This window comes from Empidonax traillii, unplaced genomic scaffold (genome assembly GCF_003031625.1).
Source record: "Empidonax traillii isolate 1590-97213 ecotype Southwest subspecies unplaced genomic scaffold, ASM303162v1 scaffold190:size869923, whole genome shotgun sequence".
NCBI lineage: Eukaryota > Metazoa > Chordata > Aves > Passeriformes > Tyrannidae > Empidonax > Empidonax traillii.
In genome coordinates, this window is record NW_020955383.1 from 764,005 (window position 1) to 789,467 (window position 25,463).

Genomic DNA, 25,463 nt, shown 5'->3' on the forward strand with positions numbered 1-25,463 from the left:
AGTGGGAGCCAGTTGCTTCTGCTGTCAACTACAAACAGCACTGTGAGTTCCTGGACACAGATGAATATCAGGAAAGGATCAGTACCATGAGGGACCTCAGGAGATCAAGCACTGCTAACAAGGACCATGTAAAGGGAGCTGTACAGGTGCCACATCTCTGTAATTTCACCTGCAGGCTGACTGTGTGATAGTGGTAACACAGACATTAACAAGAGATTAATTGCTTGGAGCTTTGCCCAAAGGGAAGTACAATTGCTACAACAAGAGTGACCAAGTCAGAAGCTTTTGGAATAGAAACATTCTCTAGGTATGGCACTAAACACAGATCTTATATTTAAGTGAATTAAGTTCATATGAGGAGTCCTGTGTCTGAACAAACACCTTTCTCTGCTGTGATCTTAACTCTTTCCCGTGGTTTACTACAATAAGGCAGCTTTGAAGACCACCCTCCACTGGCATCTTTCTGACTAGGAGCAACAATGTGCCCCAACTCCCAGCTGTTATCAGAGCACAGCTGAAATAGTATGTAAACGACAAAGTGGTGGTTTGGGTGGCGGGGAGTGTTTTGGTTTTTTTCCTTTCACTGCAGTAAAGGCTTGCTGGATGCAAACTGAGTTAAAGCTTGGTAAGCAGAACTGTAGTTGAATTCCTTGGAGCCTAATCTGTCTTTCCACAAACTCGACTTAAGTCAAAACCAGAAAGCGTATTTAAATTACCATGAAATAATTTCCCCCAGGCTGCCTACAAAGCAGAAGTTACCCTGTTGCAGTATTTCAGTATTATCCTACTAGCCATTCACTATTATCCTACTAACTCATGTGAACCAAAACCTCTGGTTTTATGGTAATGTAGCTTAATGCCTTATTTTTTTTTTTTTTTAATTCCATGCCCCAAAAGCTGTGTAGGTGTTTAATGCCACCACATGTCTGAGCAATGTCTGGCCAACATTAGTGTCCTGATGTCCGTGGCATTTTCAGTACTTCTCTGTATTCCTTACTCAGGTTCAGCAGGAGATGTGTCAATATTGCTTCCAGGAATAACATTGGGTCCTATGCCATCCACAAGCGACTCCCACTTATCAAAATCTTTCTTAAGACCTATAAAATGGGGGAAATAAAACGTAAGTGGTAATGAGTTAAGTAATCAGCTTTTTGTAAATCTACACTGAAATATTAAACCAAGTTGGCAAAGTAGGGGAGGCATCATATTTTAAGAAGGAAAAAATGATACTCCAGATTTTTATGTATCAGAGCAAAATGCCAGTGATGTTCCTCGAGTTGCTAAGATTACAAAAGTAACTGACAAACCTCTAGAAACAGTCTGACTTCTTTTTTCCACTGACACTTATTTTGATCTTGCTTTAAACTGAATAAAAAGCCTCACAGGAGTTAAATATGAGCTAACTTCATACCTTTCTGTAAACAGATACTTACTTAGATGTTTCTGCAAGAAGGCCAATGAAGCATGATTGCTGATATCAATAGCTTCATTTGGATCTATTTCTCCTTTTAATTTGAAAAATCTTGCTATAATTCCTCCGCTTACAAAGGTGAAGTCAGGAAAGCTCTGATGTACTGACCCCCTGCAAATAGAGAAACGATCAACAGGCTTATAAGAATACATTAAATCACCTGATTAAAATATGCACAGACTTCAGTCACATGTCTTACACTGTTTTCTTTAGCAGAAGATAAAACACGTTCATCTCAGGAGCATGCAAGATTAGCAGGAAATTCTGAGCTAACCACAGAAAGGAGGAAGGTTTGTACATGCTCAGTATAAGTCATTAGAGCTGCAATGGCAATAAAGACTTGGCTTAGCAAAACATCGAGACAAAAGTTGTCTTTCCGGTCTGTCGTGCAGGATAGAACCATCCACTGAACTGCTTTCAGTGGGTGAGTGCAGAACTGCCCTCAGAAGGCTATTTAATGTCTTCAGGTGATGCATGAGGCTCAGAACAACACTTGTGCCCCAGGGCAGGAATGCACACCTTGGAGTATCTCAAAACTTGGGGTTACAGGCTACTTTGAGAGGTCTCTGTCCCCACTGTTGGAGAGGTATGGCTCATTTAAATGTGCAGTAAAAACCTGGGCTGTGAGGAAGCACAGAATGATAGAAGCATTTATGCTGGAAAAGACCTTTAAGATTATCAAGTCCAACTGTTAAACCAGCACTGCCAATCCCACCAATACACCAGGTCCCTCAGTGCCACATCTGCATGTGTTTTAAATACCACCAGGGATGGCAGCTCCTCCAGTTCCCTGGGCAGCCTGTTCCAATGCCTCACAACCCTTTCAGTGAAGAAATTTTTCCCAATATCCAGTCTAAACCACCCCTGGTACAACTTGAGGCCATTTCCTTTCGTCCTCTCAGTTTTTTCTTGGAGAAGAGACTGACCGCCACCTGGCTAGACTCTCCTTTCTGGTAGTTGTAGAGAGTGGTAGAGTTCCCCCCAAGCCTCCTTTTTTCCAGGCTGAGCCCCCCAGCTCCTCACAGGACTATGCTCTAGTGACTGTCTTTCTGCAGTTACAAGTAACTGCACAGCTCCAAGTCAAAATTCACCTTCAACCACAGAAATTATGGATCATGGACACTTACTTGATAGTGATCATTTTCTTGTTTGTGTCGTTGGAGATGAGCTTCTTGATCTTTAAGATGTTATCAGCCCACTGGAATTTTTCAGAGTTGATAAAAAGCAGTGGTTGCTGGACGCTGTTCTGGTAAATGTCATCACCTACAGGAAGCATCCACACGTCCAGGGCAATGCCACACCTGCCAAAAACAACTGGATATTGGCACAGAAGCAGGAAGCTTTTTATGGAAGTTCTCAGCATGCTTTTGAGTTTCAAGAGACATGGGAAAGAGAAACTCTCTCCAACACTGAACAGGTTAATGAATCATTTTGTTTTGAAATTATTTCTACTCTGGGGGAAGAGAATTAGTCCATTCTTGCATTTGTTGGTCTCCACTGCCAGGACTGCAGGGTCCCACAGTACCATGATAAAATAAGATACGGCTATTAAGTTCCACCACATCCCCACAGCTGGAAGAAGCATGACTGGAGAAAGTAAGACATACCAAACAAATCTTTCCTTCAGTTGCTAATTAGTAGCTGGGGGATCCTAGAGAAGGTGCCCTGCTCCAGAGCTCTCAAGTGCCAAATGTCTCTTGTTTTGAATACTCACCTGAATCTTATTTCTTTGCTGAGACTCTCAATAACTGTAGCACCACCAAAAGAGTGTCCCATCACAGCTATTCTGCTAGTATCAACAGAATCCTGTCAAAAAAATCCAGGTGCCGTAAGAGATTTTCTTTCCCAACCTTTTTTTTTTTAAACGGAATAATTTCTTAGGAAATAGATTCTATGGAAGTGAGAAGAGCATCATTTCAGCGTCACTGCTATCTATCCAGCTTGGGATGATCTGAGAATATGTTCATAGATCTACAGTGTGATCTTCAGAATAGTTTATAGGAACCAGTTTAGAAATGGAAGGGGGAAACCAGAAGCATTATTAAGTGTTTTAACAAAATGCAGTTGCCACCTTTCACTCACCTTTAGGCTGTTCCAGTCAAAGTCTGAATGTAGTACATTTGTTACTTCCTCTCCTAAATTGATTTTAAGAATGAGATTGAGAGCTTTGATACACTCCTGTGCTCTTTGCTGCACCTGAGGAGAGAGAGAGGTTGGGGCATCTGCACAATAGCCTTGAAACTGTCTTTACACTGGATAAACACAAAACAAGAAACAGCTAAGAAGCCCATCCCATTTTTATATATACACATCCTTGAAAACTGTAGCAAAGCTGTTGCAAATAAAGGTTTTCCTTGTCTCACATAAGAACAGTTTTTAACTTTGATATGTCGGTAAAAGAAAAGCTTCAGAAAGAACCAAAGAACAGGAGTGTTCTTGGGAACCGCAGTGTGTAGGCAGCCAGCAAGATGTATGTGCACCACTGAATTTCAAATAAATCCCAATTTCCTGACTTCTCTACTTGTGAAATTTGCAGACAATGGCTTCTGGAGGTTGTTTGCAAGCTCAGACATTACACATTGAGACTCATAAGTAGGATGTTGTTGGCATACAGGAAATGACTGTTGGACTGCTGTCTGTATGGCCCTGGGAGATAAAGAGAACCAGCTCCCTCGCTGAGTTTTCATAGCTGGAAAAAACACTCCCATATTTTAAAGGTCAAGTCTATGCTTGGAGGAGCTCATCAGTGTGGTCACATCACATCTAGCGTGGATGCTGCTTATAAGCAGGAAGTCTGCACTGTTTACATTGGTAGGAACCACCTTAAGTGTATTGAAGACTATGAAGCAAACATCCCCCTCAGAGCAGCTATGATTCATCTTGCTGTGCAACAGTAAATGAAAGCTAAAGCAAGCCTAAGGCCACGCAAACATTTGAACTGAACTCTGTGACAGATACAGGCTGGGCTGGGCAGTAAAAGTGTGAAGAGAAGAAACAGAAAGTTGAGTGGAACCAAAGGACAAAAAGCTGACTCAGCTCAAGAGTGCAACTTCACAAGAAAGCTTTGTTGAGGAAGTAGTTTATGCTCTGAAGAAGACTGTTGTTGGCTTTTCCATCTTCAGGAACACATGACTTGATCTGTATTTATATATACCCTGAGTCATGGCAGAGGACTGCAGCCATTGCCAAAGGGACAGAGTCTGCTGGTCAGTCCTAAACACACCACTCCTGCCACACTTCCCAGAGCACAGCCCAGTCCAAGTACCTGCTTATGGCGCAAGCAGCGCTCCTCCTCTCCCGTTTTCAGTTTCCTGTAGTAGATCCACTCCTTCTCCATGTTTGATGTAGACTCTTCCTGTGATTCAGAAATGGACCTTCTTTTACAATAATATGTTGCTGAAGCAGATTCATCTCTGTAATATCAGCAAAGGGTTATTTCTGGATATACATTCCATTTGGTCTGAGATGAAGTCAGCACAAGTTTTAGATTTCACTGATCTGGAGATCCAGTTATCAACCAGTGCTACTGCAATTGCAACTGAGTGTAGACAGACTTTCTAAATTATGCAAAAACCCCACCAAAACTCTCAACTCCTTTATATTCTCCAGATTCCATCTACCCCGAGACTTTTCACTCTAGGGTTTATCTAAGCAAAATTCCTTTTGTTCAGGGAAGAGTTGAGCTATGGGAGGTGTGGACAGGGCTGAAAAAGAGATGTCAGGTTTTTGTTTTAAAAAAGAATCAAAAATTCTTCTTTAGAATAAATAACATTCTGTTTAATGAGAGAAAATTTCTTGCCATCAGAACTCCCAAAACATGCAGCATACACACCTGTGCTCCACAGCAGCCACTAGAAAGCCCTGAGAAGCCATCTCTATGCAAATAGCAGAATAGATTGTCCTGCAATAAAAAACACATTCTGGTAAGTCATTAACTCTTTCAACTCCACTGCTTTTTAAATGCTGACCACACCATGTATGTGCTAGTCCCCACTTGATAGTTCCTTCTTCTTGAATTTGCTACCCAGCAGAGCAGGTTTTTGTGTGCCAGGCACCAAAGCCTGTTCACAAAACCTTGGTACTGTTTTGCTGTCTATTTAGAAGGGAAAATGCTACTGACTTTTAATAAGCAGCACATACAGCAGTTTGCATCTTCAAAGAGCTGTCCAAAAATCAACAAGCTAGTCTTCATAGTCTGCTTATGGGTTGGTAAATACCTTCACCCCTATCATACAAAGAGAAAAAACAAATGGAGCTTGAGCAACCTGGTCTAGTGGAAGGCGTCCCTGTCTATGGCAGGGGGATTGGAACGAGATGATCTTTAAGGTCCCTTCCAACCCAGGCCATTCTATGATTCTATGATCAAAAATACATCAACCCTGCTCTTATTTACTGCTGCTGTTTCAGTGGAGGCATATTGACACACAGCAGCCTGTCATTCAAATCTGTTTCAGCTCCACAAGGATCTCAACCCCCTACTAAAAAACTGTTCAAAACCATCCTTGGTAAGTGCTGTCTCCAAAGACGACAAAAACAGTTTGCCAACAAACTGCAGAATTACCGAAAAGCTCCAAGTCCATGGGAAAAAATGAGAAGTGGATATTTTTCTCCCGGCTTAAAGGCAGCGTTTGACTTTGCAGGGCAGGTCACTGAACCTAGATAAAAACAGAAGTGTATGTCATTGTTACTGAAATGAGAGAAAGTGTTTGCTCCTGTGGGAGAGATCCCAAGAATGTGGTGACCACTGACTTCAGAGCAGTCACCTAAAGATAAGGTACCAAGTCTCATCTTTAAAATACACAAGACAAATCTGGATCTGATTCTGAAAATACTTTCTACTTAGCAGAAGATACTTTCCTTCTCCTCTTCCCAGCCACAGTCTGGCACAAGGTCTACATATCTCCTAAACCCTAACAGTCAGGCATCCAAGTCTTGCTGGTATTCAGACCTTAGGATCTCTCCAACTTTTACATCTTCACACATTCCCCTGTGGGATTTAAATCCCGACACACATGTGCAGCTTACCCAGACTCTTCCTAAAGCAAACTGCCCAGACACTCCTATCCACAGCAGTCAGGGACTGCCTGAGAACCTGGCCATGTTCAACACTGAGACTCCCTACACAAAACCATCCCACAGAAACACTTGTTTGCTAAAATATGTTTTTCAGTCCAGCAATACCACCCTGTTCTTGGAGCAGCGAGGCAGCAACCTGCAGGCAGAGCTCATGCACTAGTCAAGGAATAAAACCAGAACCAGTCTTACCAACATAGTAATGGAAAAGCCTTTCTCCTACAATCCGGTACATATTAAGGAAGTCAGAGAGGCCCTGGTAGTATTCTTTGTCTGGAATCCATCGTGCCTCCTCGATATCTGTGGCATCGCATGCTGGGTAATACAGGCGCAAGAAGCTTCCCTGGGATCGAGAGGAAAGTAAAAAAAGCAATATTGGCATTTCTTTATATATGGTAGAGAAAAAGGGAAGATAAAATCATTTAGATAAAGGGCTTCAGATGCAAGAATGACAGCTCGAGAGATTTAAGAGAATCTCATGAGAAAAACATTATCCTATACAGGCTTTGATGCCAATTCACTTTCTGTCCCTAAAATCAATTTAAAGTAGCATGAGATGAACATTTTCACGGGTAGAGATGCAAATCACCTTCCCTAGATTAGCCTATGGCTAATTCAAAATGCTCCCTTTAACTAAGTTAATAATTTACAAACACTCACTACCTATTTGCTCCATTTATGCATCTTGCTGGATCTTTCCTTCCATCTTTCTCACTGGGAATGGTTCTATGATGCAGTTTTATAGGGCTGACTGTTAAAGGGGTGACTGAGGATGATCTGAGAACTGAAGCATCTCTCCTAGGATGACAGGCTGGGAGAACTGGGGATGTTCAGCCTGGAAAAGACTCTGGGAAGACCTCAGATCACCTTCTAGTACCTAAAGGGGCTCCAAGAGAGCTGAAGAGGCACTTTGGACAAGGGCCTGGACTGACAGGACAAGGGGTAATGGCTCTAAACTAAGAGAGGACAAGTTTAGATTAGATATTATGAAGAAACTCTTTACTGTGGTGAGGTCCTGGCACAGATTTCCTAGAAAAGCTGCGGCTGCCTCATCCCCAGAAGTGTTCAAGGCCAGGTTTGATGGGGCCCTGAGTAACCTGGCCTAGTGAAAGGTGTCCCTGCCCGTGACATATGATCTTTAAGGTCCCTTCGATCCCAATCATTCATTCAGTGATTCCATGAATCTATGACTTTGTCCCTTCGCCCTTCCAGCTGGGAGCTGTCATTGCTTTCCTTGCATCAGTGAGTCTCACGGAGCTGTTACTGACCCAGCTGAGTTTGCTAAACTGGGGAAAAGGACCCTCCCGGACGTATATTGTTCCACTAGGTTAGCAAGACAGATTTTACCCTGAGACTAATTTCTGGAAGTGTGGTCCAGCAGAGGAGGTGTGGCACGGGCATGGTCTTGTGGCTATAGTGTTCCTGGCTAAACTGAGCAGAGGCTGTCTGTGAAGCTCTTGGGCAGCTGCACAGCAAGGGAACATAATATATTGTTCTTCCTCCTCAACAAGATGTTTACAAGTCTCCAGTGGTCCACCTTTCTAAACACAACTTTGCTAACCTGTGCTTTATCTGCCTCTGTTTCTTACAACCAGTTTGAATCTTCTTTTACTGTCTGCACTCCAGGTCTCCCAGGAAAGCACCTAAGCTTTCCACACTCATATGGACCCTTCACACTCCCTTGTCAGTCCTTTTCCTTTGCAGACAGCAGCGATGTACCAATGGTACACCTCAAAGCAGAGTTCCCAGCAGACAAACTTTGTGTAATCTGCATTCTTACTTCCTGGTTTGCAAGGGAATTTGCGACATGCTACTCAAATTCACTGTCTTGCTCCAACTGTGCTTTTGGTTTAGCAAGTTAAGATTAGGGCCAAAATAAACAAGAGCTTTAGAATAAAGCCTGATTTCTTGAATACTAATGTGTCAGTTTACCAAAAGCTTGTTTAATGAAGCTTGTTTCTATTTACTCGTCAAAGTTAAACCAACCTTTGACACAAAGACCATTAAGGAAGAAGCTTTCTCCATACTGGTAAAGATACTAACTTGATCTCAAAGTAATCCCAGTGAACTTCCCCAGTGACAAACTGCTTACCAGAAAAGGAAAGATGTTCATTATCTACGCTTGAGAGAACTGTAATTGTTCAGAATGCTTATCTAAACAAAAACACACGGGCTGATTGCAAAGAGAAACTAATTGCTGCTTTGTGCTAATACAGAGTAAGCTCAGTAAAGAAAAACACGAACATCCACTACGAACTGATCACAAGCTCCACTATGGCTAGTCTGAGGAGTAAAAACCATAATGTAAATGCAGGTGTATTGTCTAAGAAGCAAAAGGATTTGATACAGAAACCCACAAGCGAGATCGTTTGTCTACTTACCTACTTATTGTGCTCATCTTCTTATCGCGGCTTCTCACTGTGCTAACCTCTTATAGAACTGACATCCTGTTCTCCTCAACAGAGATAAAATCTCAAAAAGACATCTCACGCTTGGCCCTGCAGCTGAAACACTGCATGCCCTCATCTCCCAACACTGCCAAATCCTGTTGGGACCTCTGTGATGAGAACAGCTACAGTCACGGAGACTGCATGTGGAGTCTCCTCAGGAGCCCAGTGCAGGAGGGAGTGGTGGGATGGGTGAGAAGAACCCCATGGTCCCAGAAGGACAGAGTTTCTCTGCAGTATCTTGAGTAGGGGAGTCAGAAAGAAAAGGGTATTAGGGGGAGGGAGGAATTGGCCATGGGGAAGGCTTGCAGGTTACATCCATCTAGTAAACGCCCAGCACACATCCTACATCCTACACCAGGATGGAGAGGATAGAAAGCTCAGCTGTGAGTGTCAGCACGGAGCACACAGACAAGACCTTCTGTGTGATTTCTCTGTAAAACTACAGCAAGTTGTTTCACTAACACTGTGGCTTAAATCCAAAAGAGAAAGAATCAAGAGCTTTACCTCAACTGCATTTTCTGTCATCAGGTCTGTACATCCGACCGAGTGTGGCCCCTTTCCTTCAGGAATCCTGTAAAACCTCTCAGTGTTGCTGGTCCACATTTCCATTGGTGCCTTCACTGGAAAACCTGGAGGAAAGCACAAAGCAAATCAGGAGAGGGCCATGGCCCCTGTGACCAGATCACCCACCCTGAAAACAAATCCAGTGCGTTGAAGTTCCAGGAGTAGGAAATTCAAGACTTAGCCGATGCATAAATCTGCTTATGAGACTCAGAGAAATCCCGAATCACCAACCTGACCTGTTCTACTGGGGAATTTCCTTGGAGTATCCTGAATCCCAAGGATCAGACAGCATCGCGCACTTACAGAAATGTGGGATGAAACCTTGGGCTGGGGAGGCCGCGGTGGCACTCGGGAGGTCTGCGGTGCTACGAACCGCAGAGAGGAAGGATTTTGCGGCTCCTCAAGGAAAACCGGCCTATGCATCAGGAGGAGCGGGATGTCACGGAGAAACACAGCGCCGCTGCCTTTTTTCCAGGAGCAATGACGAAGCCCGTGTTCGATCCCTGGAGGGGCAGGGCCGGGCTGCCCGTGCCGGAGCTGGTGTCGGGGCGGTGCGGTCGTACCTGGGGTGACCCCTCCGAGCCGGGCTGGCCCCGGGGATGCGCCGAGCGCGGGGGGAAGCACCCGCATCCCGGGCTGGGCGGCGAGGAAGCCGCTCCGGCCACGGGGGTGGGCTCTATCCGCTGCCTTCTCCTTCGGGAAGGATACACGGCACCATCTCTAACCCACCGCCCGTCCGGGCTCGGCAGCCCCGGGGCGGGACTCACTGCCGGGGCGGGACTCACTGCCCGGGCGGTGCCAGCGGCTCCTCCCCGGAAAAACCGCGGCGTGGGCGGCCTCTCTTCGCCGGAAAGGCCCCTCGCAGCCGGCGGCGCGGCCGAGCCCGAGTGCCGTCAAGATGGTGCGGAAACTGAAGTACCACGAGCAGAAGCTGCTGCGGCGGCTGGACCTGGTGAACTGGGAGGCGTCGGGCGGTAACCTGGCGGAGGTGCGGGCGCTGCGGCGGTACCGGCTGGGCCGGCGGGAGGACTACGTGCAGTATAAGGCGCTGGCCCGCTCCGTGCGCGCCCTGGCCCGGCGGCTCCGCGACCTGGGCCCGGCCAGCGCCGCGTTCCGCGCCCGCTGCGCCGCCGCGCTGCTGGAGAAGCTGCACGGGCTGGGGCTGGTGAACAGCCGGCACTCGCTGGCCGTCTGCGAGAGCCTCTCGGCCGCCGCCTTCTGCCGCCGGCGCCTGCCCTGCCTGCTGGTGAAGCTGCGGATGGCGCAGAACCTGCGGCACGCCGTCACCTTCGTGGAGCAGGGGCACGTCCGCGTGGGGCCCGAGGTGGTCACAGACCCCGCGCTGCTCGTCCCCCGCGCCGTCGAGGATTTCATCACCTGGGTGGACGCCTCGCGCCTGCGGCAGAAGGTGCTCGACTACAACCAGGAGCGCGACGACTTCGACCTGGCTGCCTAGGGCTGCACCCGCTGTGTGTGTATGGGACGCACAAACACACACACCGGTGATGCCACCGCCGGATATTCACCCACCCCTTCCAGAGACACCTGGAAAGGGAGCCAGAAGGAAACGGCGTTTCCAGTGTGGTATTGCCGCCCTCCTGGCTCCCCTTCACAGCTAAATGGCTCCATTCATCTGTGCAGAAAAAATTCCCTTCTACATCCACCACTTCAAGAATGCGTCCAGTGCCCCAGCTCCATTGTTGTCCCTGGTGTGGTCAGTGCCAGCATCCCTGGCGTGCGCGGCTCCATCATCATCCCAGTGGCCCAGCTTCATCATCATCCCTGGTGTGCCCAGCTTTATCATCATCCCTGGAATGCCCAGCTCTGTGGTCATCACAGCAACCCAGCTCCATCATCCCAGTGTGCCCATCTCCATCCTTCTTACAGCCCAGCTCCATCGTCCTTACATCCCGTAAAGCAAAAGTGCTTACTTTACCCAAAAAGTCTCTGCCCAATTGCAGGAGAGGATGTGGTCAGATTTAAGTGCTTGACAGCAAATATCAGCTGCTGGAAAGGGTTTTAAGCCCAGCCAAGGGGCTGATTTAAGACTGAGTTTGGCAGCTCAGCTGCTGTTTTTTGAGAGGTTGCCCTGCTGGTTCCTCCTTCAGCTCTTGGATGCACACGATTCAGAGTTGCTGCTTCTGGAAGGGTTTCCCCTTGATACCAAGCAACATGTATATAGGGGAAATGTGGGGATTGTTGGGGGTCAGCAGTAAACAAGGAGGCCAAATACTGCGTTTCTGGAACTGTTAAAGCTTTAGCTAAAAATGGAATAATAATAATAAAAAAAAAAGCCAACTTTATTTTCATGTGAAGATGTAAGGGGAAGTTTGATGTGCTGAGTTGTGTCTTTTCTGTGTGGGTCTCCAGCTGACACTTAGGAATCATTTACAGAGCAAGATCTAACTGGGGAGGCATTGGAGCAAAAACTGACCTAACCATAACTGCAAATCTGGTGGGAACTGCTGCATTTAGCACATCAGCCAGACAAAAACTGGTACTCAACGGGAACCTTAGGCTTTCTGAGACTGTTGAGAATTTAGTTTCTCTTTCATTAAAAAAAAAAACAGAAAAAATAAAGCTCTTTTTTTTTAAGTTGGTGGAGAAATGTGTGGACTATTTTATGATATAGCTTCTCTTGAGAGTTTGTTCTGATTTTTAATTATTCTAGCAAGCCACATTTGTCACTTTGTAGAACTTGTTTTTTAAATTTGAGGTCTTTTATGTAACTTACATAACCTTTTCTTTTTTTTGACAGCTACAAGGCTATTACTGAATTCTAAAGTGTTATTTGTTAGCAGTGCTTTCTTTCCGTAACCCAGGGCTATGAAAGGATTTGGCATTAGGTTTAGGAGCAGAGCTAATGACTGCCCATCCCAAATCCAAAGGGCTGGAGTTCAGCTGCCACTGAAGCTCTGGGTCTGTATGTTTTAATGTGATTTTTCTTAACAGGAAGATGTGCAGGTGAGGGGTGTTTTAGAGGTTTCAGAGACTGTCATATTATGGCTGCTTGTTAAAAGGCAAACTAAATGTTAAAATTTCTACCCATCTCATAAGGCAGCTGCATTAAGCAGAACAATAATTTATAAGGCAATAATAGATATTAAGGAAAGGACACTAAACGTACCGTGCTTATGGTAAGAAATACAAATTGAAAACACATTTTGCACCTGAAGCCTGACTTTTAAACACCTTCCCAGCTTTCCTCTCGAACAATGTCATTATTTCTTGGGAAATTCAGAAGGTGCCCGATTCAGGTACAGATAAAAATGGTGCTTTTGCTCTTCTTTACTCTTGTGGGGGAACTTGAATAACAACACAATGACTGTGCAGAGTATTTTACTACTCAGATGCTAAACTGCTTCTCTGCCCAGTGTGTCCAGCCCTTGAAGGAACAGCAGGAAAGGAAATATCAAACCTCCAGCCTGTCAGCCTCTGTAGTTTACACCATCAGCCCATTCTTTTTGTATTAAACCAACTTTTCATCCTTCATCTGTGCACCTCCAGCATCTGCAGCAGAAGAGAAGTGACCCAGCCCCCCAGTAGGCTGTTAAGTTAAGCATTGGGAATTCATTTCCCTATAGATACTGTGGGATAACAGCATCCATCAGCTCTGCTCTCCTCCTGTGGTACTGGAAATCAAATTCTTATGCTAAGAAATCAGGCTGTGGGTTTATATGTCTCTGTGTTTCAAGTCTGGAGTCTCAGAGCTGTGCTGGCTGTACAGTAGCTGAGGCCTGAGATGAGTGTCCTGCTCCTCAATTTTTAACAGCTGGAATCCTCACATGCCTCAGATGAGAGCTGGGTCCACTTAGGGTGTGACAAACAGGTAAAATGGAAGTTCCAGCAGCATGTCCTTGTTCCCTGATAGTGAATACAACCAGGGAGATGATGGCTTTCTCGTGTCTCATGGTGGTTTTGCCTTCAGTTTGTGGGTTTGAGTTTGTTTGCCGGAGCTGATGTGCTGTGGCTGCTGCAGGGCGGTTCCCACAGCGGTTCCGGAGCTGGGGATTGAAAGGGCACAGGAAGCAGCTCCGACAGCCTTTCCCAACACTTGGATAAACACAGAGCATTTTTTTAAATTCCAAGGCTGGATCCAATGTCAGTATAGATAGGCACCAGCTTCCATGGGTCTGTGTGGACTGGCATGAGGGGATGATCCAGCATGGAGCTTTTTTTGGGCCAAATCCTGCAAACTCCCCTCCAGTGCTCCAGGGATTTCCAGTGGGAGAGCTTATGCACACAAGAGCAGCAGGATGGGGCCTGGGTGTCACTGTGCTTCTTCCCAGCACTTTCTGAAGTGGGCTTGCTGTTCCTGAGGGGGCCCACCATCTCCATGAGTCTTGTGGAAAGTTGTTTGTGCAGGAGGAGAGAGGATGGTGGTGCTGCTGTTGGAGCAAGCTCTCCTTGTGCCTGACAGAACCTGATCATCGTCACCTTGACAAATGTCTGTCCCAGCAGCTGGGGACTGCAGAGGTGCTAGCTTCTCCAGCAAGGGAGAAAAGGGGTTCAGGGGGGTCTGGGGAGTGTGAAAACAATTGGCAAAGGATGAGCAGTTCCCAAGCAGGAGCTCTCACTTGGGTAGTGGGCAGCGAGAAGGGAGGTTTTACCAGGGCCTACGGTTTTAGATTTGTGTTTGGGCTTTTTTTTTTTTTTTCCTTTTTATTTTTTCTCCTTGTTGTTTTTTTTTTTCCCTGACCTTGGCTTTTCCTTTATTTGAAGGCTGACAAAGCAGGAGAGCTGAGCCTGAGGAATGTGAGGGAGCTGAAGGAAAGAGCCCTTGACACTGACGCCTTTTGTGTTGCAGAGTGTAAAAGGCTGAGGCTGTCACTGAAATGCTAATGTGTGATTTTTTTCACTGATCTGAGCCATTTATTTTCCCAGTAAACAAGCATGCTGCATGTTTTAAAGGCTGCTTCCATGCAACATCTTGGTGTGGCTTAGTGCTGACCTCAGTAATTCAGTGACAGCACATCCCCATGAGCACAGAGGCTGGGGAAGGTTCGTACATCCCCCTTCTTGAGATCAGAAATGGAGACTGAGAGAATCAAAGGTAGAGCTGGGCAATTCCTAAGTTTTCACATGAGGGTCCTGAATCCTGAGTTAGGCCACAGCTTTACAGCCTCATCTCAGGGCACTTTCCCACGCTCGTCTCAGTAGCACTCCCCAGTGAGATATTCCACAGTGGTCAAAGGTGTTACTGTCCCCTTCTTGAGCTCTGATTAATCTGTTTTAAGCACATCCCTCACCTGATTTCGCACTGCAGATTTAACCAAAGAGCCATTTCTCATCACCAGGGCATGGGATCACCTTAGTCCCTGCCCCAGATACCAAAACATTTCAACATTTGCAGGGTCTGGGGGAAAAATTACATGTAAGCACTATGACAGCATTTACCTGAGAGCCCCAGCTCTTGTCCCTCCTTTTAAATACCCCATTTTAAGGCTTAAAAAACTTGTTACCCTTTGCTTGCTGGTTTGGGCCTGCAGCAGGACTTAGGTGGTGAGAAACCTGTCTGCTATGGGGTTGGGGCATGGGGATGTCAAGTGGAAGCAGCAGGAAGCAGCTCCGTAGTCAGCAGGAGGAGGCACTTGGGTTCAGTCTTTCCATAAACTGTGGAGTTTTTGGATCCAAGACGTAATCCAAGTGTATGTCCCACAGCAGGAGCATCCCCTCTGACTTCTCTGCAGGCACTGGAGAACAGCCCCTTTCTCCATGGTCTTAGCTGATTTTGAAGAGATAAAATGTTTCACTGCCAGCAGGCAGAGAAGGGGGAGGCCACCCACTAAGGACATCGGAGATGGACTTGGTGTTATCTCCGTTTCCTGAGCTGCCTGTTAGAGATCTCGTGCGTAAGTCACAACAGCTCCTTGGCTGCTCTAAACATGTCAATGGGGTTGGTAAGTGCAAGCCCAGGCAGCACCACCACCCCCGGTCCCTACCTGGAGGAGCCACCACCTGGTGCTCCTGGAGAGGCTCGGGTGGTTGTGTCACAGGGTAAAGTCCAGGCAGGCTGTCCTGACGTCCACCAGTCCACTACCTCACCCCTGAGTTCATCGAGCTTAAAACACACCAGGAAACCCTTGTCCTGAAACCACCATCCCTCTGCCCACCAGCTCCAACAGCAGGTGGGGCACAGGGTTCCAAGCAGGTATCGGGATGCTGGGTGTGTGGGAGGTGAATGCCGTGCTGGCAGAGCACCCAAAACCTCCAGCTCTGTCCCTCTCAACCTCCCAGAAGTATTTAGGTGGGCAAGGACACTGGAGGTCACCCAGTCCAAGCCCCTGATCAAAGCAGGACACGCCTCGGGTCTTCACGTCTCCGTGAAGTGAATTAACTTTTCCCCTTCCCTCTAGACTTGAGTTTCCCCTGCTGCAGCCTGGCACTGCTGCTTCCCATCGCCAGGCTGGGCACGGCCGTGTCAGGAAGGGAGTTACTTTTCCCCAGCGGAAAATTCGCCCTGCGCTCAGCGGCGAAAGGGCATGTCCACCGGAGTGGATCCCACCCCTCCGCGGGGACGCACAGGGATTTTGAGTCAGCTAAAGGGCTGGAAGGGAGGAAGTGGAGAAACGCGATCCCTCGAGGATTAGGAACAGGCTTCCTGCAAGAGCCGGCTGAACCCAGGGAGAGGGGAGCGCTAATAACCTGTGTGAGGGGCTGCGCTGAAACCACCCAGCTCTTTAAAATCCCCCTCACGCCCCCGTCGCTCCTCCCCGTGCTCTCCCCAGACCCTTTTTCTGCCCTCGAGCAGCGCCCGGTGCTTCCCATACCTGGTGTGCGGTGTCCCGGTCGCCCTGTGCTCCCGTCCCGCCGTCCAGAGGGGCAGGACGGCCACCCAGAGCCCTGCGGAGCCGGGCGAGCGGCGGCTGCTCCCACGGGAGGAGGTCTGTCCCGCAGGCAGAGCCACTGCCGGGCTCTGCCCGAAGGGGAGGGACCAAACTTTGCCTTAGTTTTCAGCTGAGACAATCTTCCCGGGAGAAATCTCCCCTGGGCCTGGAAAACAAGTTTCTGGCACGGGGCCATCCCAAGCAAAGACTGCGCGTCCCGGCGGACCCCGCGGCCGCCGAGGTGACGGGCTGTGCCTCCGTGTGGCAGGGACGGGATCATATATATGGATTCTGGATGTCCCGGCGGTGCTGCCGAGCGTGGCGGAGTGGGGCTGGGTCAAGCACCAGGAACCCCAAGAGAAAATTTCCCCGGATGGGTTGCAACATCCCGCGGAGGAGCTGTGGCTGGACGAGGAGGGGGGACCAGCTGCGGGGGAGCGCTTTGGCTCAAGGTCGCTCCATAAAAAGCCGAATCTTTTCATCTGGCCTTAGGAGAAGGGGGTAGTCACACTCTAGGGAAACATGTCCCGCTTTTGGGTGCAACTTCTCGAGCGGTTAAAGCAGACTGAGCACGGGTCCCCACTGGGGGGGCAGATCTGAACTCACTCTCCCCCCTCTTTGCACAGCCCTGGCATTTGCCCCCTCGGTAATGCTGAATTCAGGGAATTTACCCTAAAACCAGCACCAGTAATAAAAGATTAATTTTATGAGAGATGAGCAGCTACTAAACGCCATATGAGCTTCAAAGGAAAGCAGCAGGGGAGGAGGGGAGGTAAAATTTGGCTTGGCCTAAATTGCTTATGACGTTGTCCTATGGATTGTCCCCTTGGAGAGCTGGTGAACTGGAGTGGGATCAGTGGCTTGTGTTCCTCTCCCTTTGCATGCCTGTGTGTAGGTATGATCTGAAGCTGGAAAGGAATAAGAAAGTTGTATGAAAAGATCCAAGAGTTTGTTTTTTTTCCTGTACTTTGGTCCAGCCCTCATTTCAGTGATGGACTGGATGTAATAAAATGTGACATTTTCAGGATAGATTTAATGCTGTTGAAATCTTGGAGGACAGCTCAGAACATCTCTGCTTAATCTAAAGGAACAGGTTTTTCAAGACTAGTGAGAGGCAATGAGGAGGAGGAGGCAGTGCACAAGTGATTGAAGTAACAGAGACATCTCAAAGCCAACATGTCTGTGGCCCACTAGGAGCTCCAAAATTTATTTTTTAATGTTCAGATATTCCCAGACATGCAGAAGTCAAACTCAGTAGAAGACAAGTATGGGTCTTTTTTTTTTTTGGATCTTGTCTGCTCAGTCCAACCACCTAAGACTGAAGCAGGCTGTAAATCCCTCTGACCCTTGTACTTCATCTTTTTCTTACAAAAAAAGTGGGGTGGAGATGATTCTATGTCCTTCCAACCTGGACTTGGGATGTGATTGGTATGTTTATGGGAGTTGGGAACAGAAAAATGGCCCCATCCATCTCCGGGTCAGGATGTAGCCCTTAGGAATGCAAACCTTCCCTCACAATCAGCCTCTGCGAGTTCTGATGTTGGTCCTTTCCAACATGCTGAACATGAAAATCACACTCTTTTCAAAGCTGTGAAAATTTCTCCATGAAGTAAATGCAGTGCAGAAACTGGAGCAAATCCTAAAATGCTTCTGGTTTATCAGGCTGATGGGACTAATTAGCTCAAGACCATCTATTAATATGGGAATATAGAAGTTTTCTCCCCATTGATTTGACCAGACTGGGGAAAATACTGCAGTTTCCATTCTCAGGATGATGAAGTAACCTAGTGATCCTTGCAATCTGCTTCGGTTCCCTACCAGCAAAGCAGCTGGGACCCCCTAGCACAGGTATAACTATTGAAATCTGAAGCCTTGCAGGGGCTGGAGATCTGCTTGATGGGGGTCTATTGAATGGGACTGTGGATGAGAATTTTAAGCAATGGGCCATAGCTCAATTATTTTCTAGAATCATGGAATGACCTGAAAGGGATCTTAAAGATCATCCACACCCCCTGCCATGGGCAGGGACGCCTTCCACTAGGCCAGGTTACTCCAAGCCCCACCCAACCTGGCCTTGAACGCTGCCAGGGATGGGGCAGCCACAGCTTCTCTGCCTATCTCTTTTTCTATAGGTTTTGTTCCTCTTATTATTATCCCTTATTATTATTTGCACCAGAGAACATCAGAGAAGATACTGGCACAGACGTTTCTGTTGTTGCAATAAAATACTACCAGTAACAGGCCTGCAGCACTGCCCAGGGAGGAGCCAGTTTCCATGGTTAGTGAGCACAACAGACCCGTTGCAAACGTTCACTGTGAGCTGGGTTTTAGCAGCAACTTCCTTCAGAAAGGCTTTAGCTACAAGTCCTTTATATAAATCCTTTATATAAAGGGCTGCACTTTGCTCCAGATTCCCATGACTACAGACCAAAGGTCACCATCAGTCTGCCATCACCGTATTGAAGATAAATTATAATTACTTCCCCCCCTTTCATTCTTTTTCCCTTATTTTCAGTTAAATCCTGGTTTCTCACAGTTCCTGTCTCTTTTTTATTCCAGGTGCTGCTTGATCTATTAAAACTGCCCTGAGAAGAGCTGATACATCGGTGAACACCCACCAAACACCTGTTGCTCTGTTGCCAGGCATCTTTCTGAAGGGTGCAGCATGACAGAGCTCCATGAAGCCGTGGCTCTGGGGGACTACCATCTGGTGGAGAAGATTCTGAAGGCAGGACGCTGCGACCCAAACCACAAGGATGTCGACTGGCATGACAGGACCCCACTGCACTGGGCTGCTGCCAAAGGTGAGGGCACCCTCGGCTGAATAATTCATGGGATTGCCATCAAAGTGATTTTTAGCTTTTTTTTCCTTCCATCACATGGAAATTTGTAATTTACATGGTACGTACATAGAGCATGACTGCTTGTCCCCCACTTTACTTTTCTAAGAGGTGACTCCATACAGTGCAAAGAAGTTATTTCTCGTGTACACCTGTGTGAATGAGCAGTAAGTAAAGCCCACTGTATTTATACCAGGTATTTATCAAACTCAATAGAACAAAATAATAACTGTGTTTTGCAGTGCTTTCCCTTTTTCTCACCTGCTTGAGTGAGCGACGCAGGACCAGAGGTGTTTGCAGCTCCCTTTTGGTCCTTCCCCTTCAGAAGTGTCTGTTAAAGTCAAATATCCCTTTACGTCTCAAAAAAGAGATGATGCAACAATATGTAATGTATAATTGTACACAGTGTAAAAAGGGGAAACTGGACCTCTGTTCCTCCATGCTGCAGTGTTTGTTACACACTGGTATCTCATTACATGCCATCTGTCTTTACTTAGAAATTAAGTGCATAATTTGCTTTTTGAAACTTGAGACCATGTTTTTCTTTTGCCTTGATGGATTGTTATGCATTTAGGCATCAGCAAAGGGAACTGAGCTACTTAAGAAAATAATGAGAGACTGACATTGCCTAAAGGCCATTTGGAATGACCTAGCTCAGTCAAGGCAGTGTGAAGTGGGCTAGAAATAATTTTTTGCTTCTCTAAGCAATTCCCCAGGTTAGAAAAATGAGAAGGTCAATGAAAACAAGTATTTTCTCTACCTCCTATCCAACAAACCTTTGTTTTAGTAAAGCTGTTCACAGGTTTCCCGTTCTTTATGTTTCAATTTTATATTGCAACTAAAGCAAAATGTAACAAAGAAATAGTCAATTGGTCAAGGACTAATTGAAATATGCTGCTCAGAAATTAGAAAGCTTTTTGATCTAATCGTTGTAAAGTTCTTCTGGAAGCATTCTAGTTTGGGAAAAAAGCAACCAGCATTTTCTATTGAGCATCATTTATATGATAAAACAAATCATCAGGTCGTGGGTAAAAAAAATCTGTCGCCGAGGGAATTATGATCAGCTGTGCGTGGCTGTCTCCTGCACCCTGAAGGTACAAATTCTGATGCATGTTGCATGTTCTCTCCTCGTTTTGCTGCCCACCTCAAGGGCGGTCGGATCTGGTCAAGCTCCTCGTGGATCACGGCGCCCGGCACTGCCTGCGGAGCGACGTGGGCTGGACCGCGGCTCACTTTGCCGCCGAGTCGGGGAGGCTGAGAGTGCTCCGCACCCTCCATTCCCTGCACGCTGCCATGGATGCAGCTGACCTCTTCGGCGACACTCCCAAGAGGCTTGCGGAAATCTACGGTCACCAGGAGTGCTCCAGGTTCTTGGAAAAGTGAGTAGCGACGGCAGGTCCCACTGCGGCAGTGGGTGGGGCTCCAGCAGTGAAAATTAAACAAACTCTCCTATAAAGGAACAGAATATACACAGGGTGTCACTTATCTGTCCACCTAAAGCCCATTAAAGCCGTCACACACGAGCAGTGGGACATAAGCAAACACAGGTCTGTCACGGGGAAGTCATTGAGAAGAAATTCTTTTATTCCACTGCCTCCTGTGGTTTGCCTTGGTATGTTTTCAAAAGCGTTACCACTTCGTGACATCATTGTTTTCGTAAGGATATTACAGAGAGATTGTTAAGCAACAGAAATGAGAGCAACAGCCAGCAAAGATTAACCCCTTAGAGAGTGGTGAATACTGAAGACACAGGTTGAATTGTTTAAGAACAGCCCTTCAGCAGTTGTATGTGTGTATATATATATATACACGTATATCATCTGGCTCTTCCTATAGTAAAGAAAATAGCTATTGTATTTTTCACATATTTATTGAAAATTAGACCATTTATTCTGTTAATAGGATGGCCACATATTACTCCCAAATTTTGGGAAACTCCTTACTGTCTTAACTGTTTACACTTATCATTGTGGCACCACTTGCCATGAGAAATATGCTTTTAGAAGATTCCCAATTACCATTCCTGTTTTTCAGCCACTGGTTTGGCTCGCAGATATTTTCATCCTTGCAAAGCTGTTTCCCCGGATTAGGATGCTGTACTCCAGAGGTTTGAGCTGTGTCCCATACCTGCATCTCTCTGAAGCAGTGAGACAGATCACCAGAGGCCAACCAGCTTGTTCAGTGCAAACCACAGTCCCACACACTACTTGGTGTTTAAACACTGCCTGTGAAACCTGCACGTGCCAAACCCTGGAATGCTGAGAGCTCCCTAAATCTTTTTCTCCCCTGGGTCTTTCTGTTAATTTTCAGTCCTGCCATAGTCCTTCACTGGCATCTCTTTTACCACTGCCACAGTTTCAAGACTACTTCGGCACCACGTATATCCTGGACTTTTTTTTTTTTACAGACACATACCCAGCTCAAAGTCTCCAGCTTGCCAGTGCAGCACAAGAGCTGCCAAGTTAAAAATCAGGCATGGTGACTGAGCAAATGTCTAAGGAGGCCAGTGCATATATACCAAGTGCCACTTTTCTTTAATCCACATAAACCTTTCTGTAGGTGCTGCTGTCCTTTAGCTGTACTTCTATAGCTGTTGTTTCCTGATGAAATGCTCCATGACCACCTTTTACCTTCACACAGCATCAGTGTCCTTCCATAGGAAAAGACACCCAAACTGTGCAAAATCCCCCTGTACAAAGCCCAAAAAACTTTCTAGGGCAGACACAGGTTCTGGTTTCTAAGCTCTGGCTATTACGAAAGCTGCTAGAACCTTTTCATTTTACCTGCCCACCCAATACAGAACCATAAAATGCTTGGGAGGGACCTTAAAGCTCATCTCATTCCAACCCCCTGCCATGGGCAGGGACACCTTTCACTAGGCCATATTGCTTCAAGCCGTGTGCACCTTGGTCTTAAGCACTGCCAGGGACACCTTAGAGCTAAAGCCTCACTGTTTTTGGAGCTGACCTTTGCAAACCCTCACTATTCACCAGCTTCCTTCCACACAGAAGTATCAGCTCTTCTTACCCTCAGACATTCAGTTTAAAGACATTTAAACAACCAGCAGGGGGTACCTAAGCTTTGCTAAGTAGGGTCTTCACTATCTAGACCCTGGCTTTGTAGTAAAGCTCAGGTTTGCCAGTCCTTTGAGAATGGGGCCCTCTGTTCCAGTGGAGTTTCTCTTTATACTGGTTTCAGCTCTTGGCAGGCTTAGTTTCCAAACCAGCACAGGTAAATATTGTCTAAGCTAGAGAGTGAAAGTCTGCAGGCTTCTCTCCCTTGATGAATGATTTATAGCAGTTACTTACCTATTCAATGCTGTCCTTTTTGCACGAACCTCACCAGTAATTCCTGCCAAATCTGTAGCATTTGCTGTGCACTTGGCTGTGTATGAGGGCCATGGCAGTGAACTGACAGCAAGGGTAGGGGAATCGCCTGGACGAGGCCGATGGGCGATGCCTGCGGCAGACAGAGTCTCCTGGGAGAATGATTAACAAGCTGATTGACAGGATGATTGGCATCCTCATCTGAGACACCTTAGCAACAGCCTAGGGCGACTCAGGTAGCTGATGAAGGGTTTTCTGAGGTGAATGACTGATTTAAGTTGCCTTTCAGAGCCATAGGCTGGCCTGGCTCAGCCTGTAGAAACATAGCTCATCTAGGAGCATGGCTGGGAGAACTTAACTGGGAAGATGCTTTGAATGCCCATGCCTAGGACATTTTATAAGGCACACAAAGCCTTTGCAATCACCTCACAGCCACAACACAGCCTGTGGGCAGCCAAGAGTTTATCACTGTGACAACTGCAGTGCCTTCACCTCCTCATACCAGCAACCTTGGAGCTGGAGTAGCTGGCATTTATAGTATAGTTTTGATTACCTTCTGCTCCTTCAGATGTGCAGAAGGTCCCAGAGGTGGTCAGGCAGGGTCAGCAGCAGGGCAGTACCGACGTGTGCTGCAGATGGGGAATGAAATGTGTGCCTGCACATTTGCTGCACAGCACAGAGCAGGTCTGCACTCCTCTTACAGTGTCTTTGGTATATAAATATGAGGAATATTTTGTCAGTTTGGGGTATTTGCTTGTCATGCAAAAAGAGAGAAAAGGCAGGGTTTGCATTTTTAAATCTGAGGGTCTGTGCCAAATGCAGGGCTGATGAGCATATGTAAACAGGGCTATGAGTATCCAAATACTTCCTAAATCCTAATTCAGCCCCATCTAGCGCTACCTTGAATGATGTGTGTCTGTCCCCAGGTGTTGCCAGCTGCGTGAACTACCTGCCTGCCCAGGCTGGGCAACTGCTCTGTGCTGAGGACTGTTTGCATCCACATGGAAATATTACATGTATCAACATGGAAATATTATTAACATGCAAATATCGGGAATATTTTGCTACCAAGTATCTGTACGACTCACTGAGGTTTGCATGGACATGCAAAGGTTAGGAAACAGCCTTCAAAACAGCTGCTTCTGAATAACAAACACGTATTTTGCATCAGATTTGTTTTGCATGAAAAGGGCTTTACCCTGGTTGCTGTGAGAGCTGCCAAGGATGTTGCTGAGCTGGCACAGACACCCACAGCCCGTGCCAGCTGCCCAACCTCTCTGCAAAGTGCCAGCTGTTGAATCTGCACCAAAGGTTCCCGCTATCTGAGCCCAAAGCATATACTTATACTTATGTGTGTATAGATACATACATTTAGAAGTCTACAGAAAGAAGTTTCTTGCCCTTGGTAGCAGATACTTAACAGGAGAAAATAGGATAGTTCAGTTCAAAGGGGCCTGCCACAGAGATGGTCATTAAGGTCCCTTCCAACCCGAACCACTCTATCATTCTGTGATATAGTAAGCCTGTGTGATGAAGCTCATCAGTGTGAAGGCACTGGCTTTGCTTTGTGCTCTCAGTTGGGACAGCATTGCACTGATGTGAAAGAGCTGTTCTTTCACAGAAAAAAGTATTTTTTTTTTCCTGATACTTGATGATGTTTCTGACAGAGCTGCATAAATCCTGAGTGCCTACAAAATCAGAGCTCTGCAGTAGGAGGAAAGGGTTTGCCTTCTCTTGGACAAGACTTACACTTGGAGTTTCCATGTCCAGATCCTGGCAGTGGTGGGGCCCAGGGGGATCTCTGTGAGGAGGGGTTGGGACTGCACCATGCCGGGCACACTGCATGGTTTTCTCAAGTGTTACTGGCAGCAGGGTTTTAACCAGTCTGAGACACAATCCCTGACCCTGGAGATGGTCCCCTGTGAACAACCTGGAGGTGTGACTGTGCTGAGCTCACTCTTGTTTTCTCTCCTAGAGCAGAGGTGGAGAGCAGAAACTACCGCAGGACAGCTGCAATGAAAGGAATCCCCTTAGACCAGAGAGATGAAGACTGGGAACACAAGAAAGAGGAGCTTGGGAGAAACCCACCATGTTTTTGGGAGAACTGCACAACCTCTGCTCCAAAGAAAAATGGGAAAAAAAAGGGGAAGCAGTAGTTTGTCCTGTCTGTTTGGTGCCTCTGAGCACTTGCAATGCAGAGCAAAGGCACTGGCAGATCTCAGGTGAATCTGCAGGGTGACATACACGTGAATGGGGCAAGGAAATGGTCACAAGGACGTATCCTTGAGATATACCGTAAACAGTGTCCTTAACAGGGAAAACGTAGAAGTGCTTCTGTCCTTCTGTGTGTCTCTATGTATCACATCTCAAATATCAAAAAAACTGCAGAATATGTTTAAATATACCAATTCTCTAAATAACTGGAATGTTTAAACTTATTGAGATGACCAGCAATTACCCTTACTGTGAGGGAGGGAAATGGTTTCGCTCCTACCTGAATCACAAAAGTATCTGGGATTGTGGTTCTGCTTGCTCTGTTGATATCCGTGGCCTTTCCTTGTTTGCTTCTGGTCCTGCATCAACCAGGAGGCACTACAGGTGCCTGTAGCCTCCGGTGTTACCTCTCTCTTTTCTAATTCATGGGTTGTAGTTGCTTCTTCAGTTGCTTCTTCTGGCTGAAGCTGAGATGTTGATTTTGAGCTTTCACAAGACACATGGGTCCAACAGTCTGAATCTCCCATTCCTGTACCAGGAGAAGGGAAAATGTGCTCCTCCTTATTACTGCTTTGAGAGAGCTGAGACTTCCAAGAGTGTTGGAACACCGCCTTATTTTCAGAAGTACTCCCACCTATTTTTATATCTCTGCCCTTAGGAATGCTGTGAAACTGGTCCTGAGCTGTGCCTTTGATCAT

The 25,463-nt window shown here is 46.7% G+C and overlaps 3 protein-coding genes across 9 annotated transcripts; 2 read left to right on the top strand and 1 right to left on the bottom strand.

Moving 5' to 3' along the window:
• Positions 1–829: 829 nt before the first annotated feature.
• Positions 830–16,596, bottom strand: PLA2G7 (phospholipase A2 group VII). 6 transcript variants are annotated; one of them, XM_027886605.1, is made up of 11 exons: positions 16,329–16,596; positions 9,499–9,623; positions 6,737–6,887; positions 6,033–6,126; positions 5,304–5,372; positions 4,737–4,884; positions 3,554–3,667; positions 3,186–3,277; positions 2,599–2,772; positions 1,434–1,582; positions 830–1,097 (listed from the first exon to the last, which is right to left on the bottom strand). In XM_027886605.1, exons 1-11 carry the CDS (start codon positions 16,579–16,581, stop codon positions 994–996), a joined length of 1,473 nt encoding a protein of 490 aa, XP_027742406.1. In that variant the 5' UTR covers positions 16,582–16,596; the 3' UTR covers positions 830–993. The 6 variants fall into 6 exon arrangements, with proteins under 6 accessions (XP_027742406.1, XP_027742411.1, XP_027742405.1 ...); XM_027886610.1 differs by lacking the exon at positions 16,329–16,596 and adding an exon at positions 10,478–10,577; XM_027886604.1 differs by lacking the exon at positions 16,329–16,596 and adding an exon at positions 9,795–10,325.
• On the top strand, positions 10,335–11,116 carry IMP3 (IMP U3 small nucleolar ribonucleoprotein 3). Its single transcript, XM_027886611.1, has one exon. It carries the CDS (start codon positions 10,457–10,459, stop codon positions 11,012–11,014), a length of 558 nt encoding a protein of 185 aa, XP_027742412.1. The 5' UTR covers positions 10,335–10,456; the 3' UTR covers positions 11,015–11,116.
• Positions 16,597–16,705: 109 nt separating the features above from the next.
• On the top strand, positions 16,706–24,969 carry ANKRD66 (ankyrin repeat domain 66). 2 transcript variants are annotated; one of them, XM_027886613.1, is made up of 4 exons: positions 16,706–16,837; positions 18,945–19,189; positions 20,376–20,604; positions 24,527–24,969. In XM_027886613.1, exons 2-4 carry the CDS (start codon positions 19,051–19,053, stop codon positions 24,705–24,707), a joined length of 549 nt encoding a protein of 182 aa, XP_027742414.1. In that variant the 5' UTR covers positions 16,706–16,837; positions 18,945–19,050; the 3' UTR covers positions 24,708–24,969. The 2 variants fall into 2 exon arrangements, with proteins under 2 accessions (XP_027742414.1, XP_027742413.1); XM_027886612.1 differs by lacking the exon at positions 16,706–16,837 and having other exon boundaries at positions 18,508–19,189.
• The last annotated feature ends 494 nt before the right edge of the window (positions 24,970–25,463 follow it).

Coding starts and splice junctions, on each gene's coding strand:
- IMP3 (XM_027886611.1), top strand. CDS start 10,457: ATGGTGCGGAAACTGAAGTACCACGAGCAGAAGCTGCTGCGGCGGCTG.
- ANKRD66 (XM_027886613.1), top strand. CDS start 19,051: ATGACAGAGCTCCATGAAGCCGTGGCTCTGGGGGACTACCATCTGGTG. Junction 19,190..20,375: donor GCACTGGGCTGCTGCCAAAG/GTGAGGGCACCC, acceptor GCCCACCTCAAG/GGCGGTCGGATCTGGTCAAG. Junction 20,605..24,526: donor TGCTCCAGGTTCTTGGAAAA/GTGAGTAGCGAC, acceptor TTTCTCTCCTAG/AGCAGAGGTGGAGAGCAGAA.
- PLA2G7 (XM_027886604.1), bottom strand. CDS start 10,188: ATGCGGGTGCTTCCCCCCGCGCTCGGCGCATCCCCGGGGCCAGCCCGG. Junction 6,127..6,736: donor GCTTTTCCATTACTATGTTG/GTAAGACTGGTT, acceptor GTTTTTATCTAG/GTTCAGTGACCTGCCCTGCA. Junction 1,583..2,598: donor AAGAAAATGATCACTATCAA/GTAAGTGTCCAT, acceptor CTCTATTTGCAG/GGGGTCAGTACATCAGAGCT.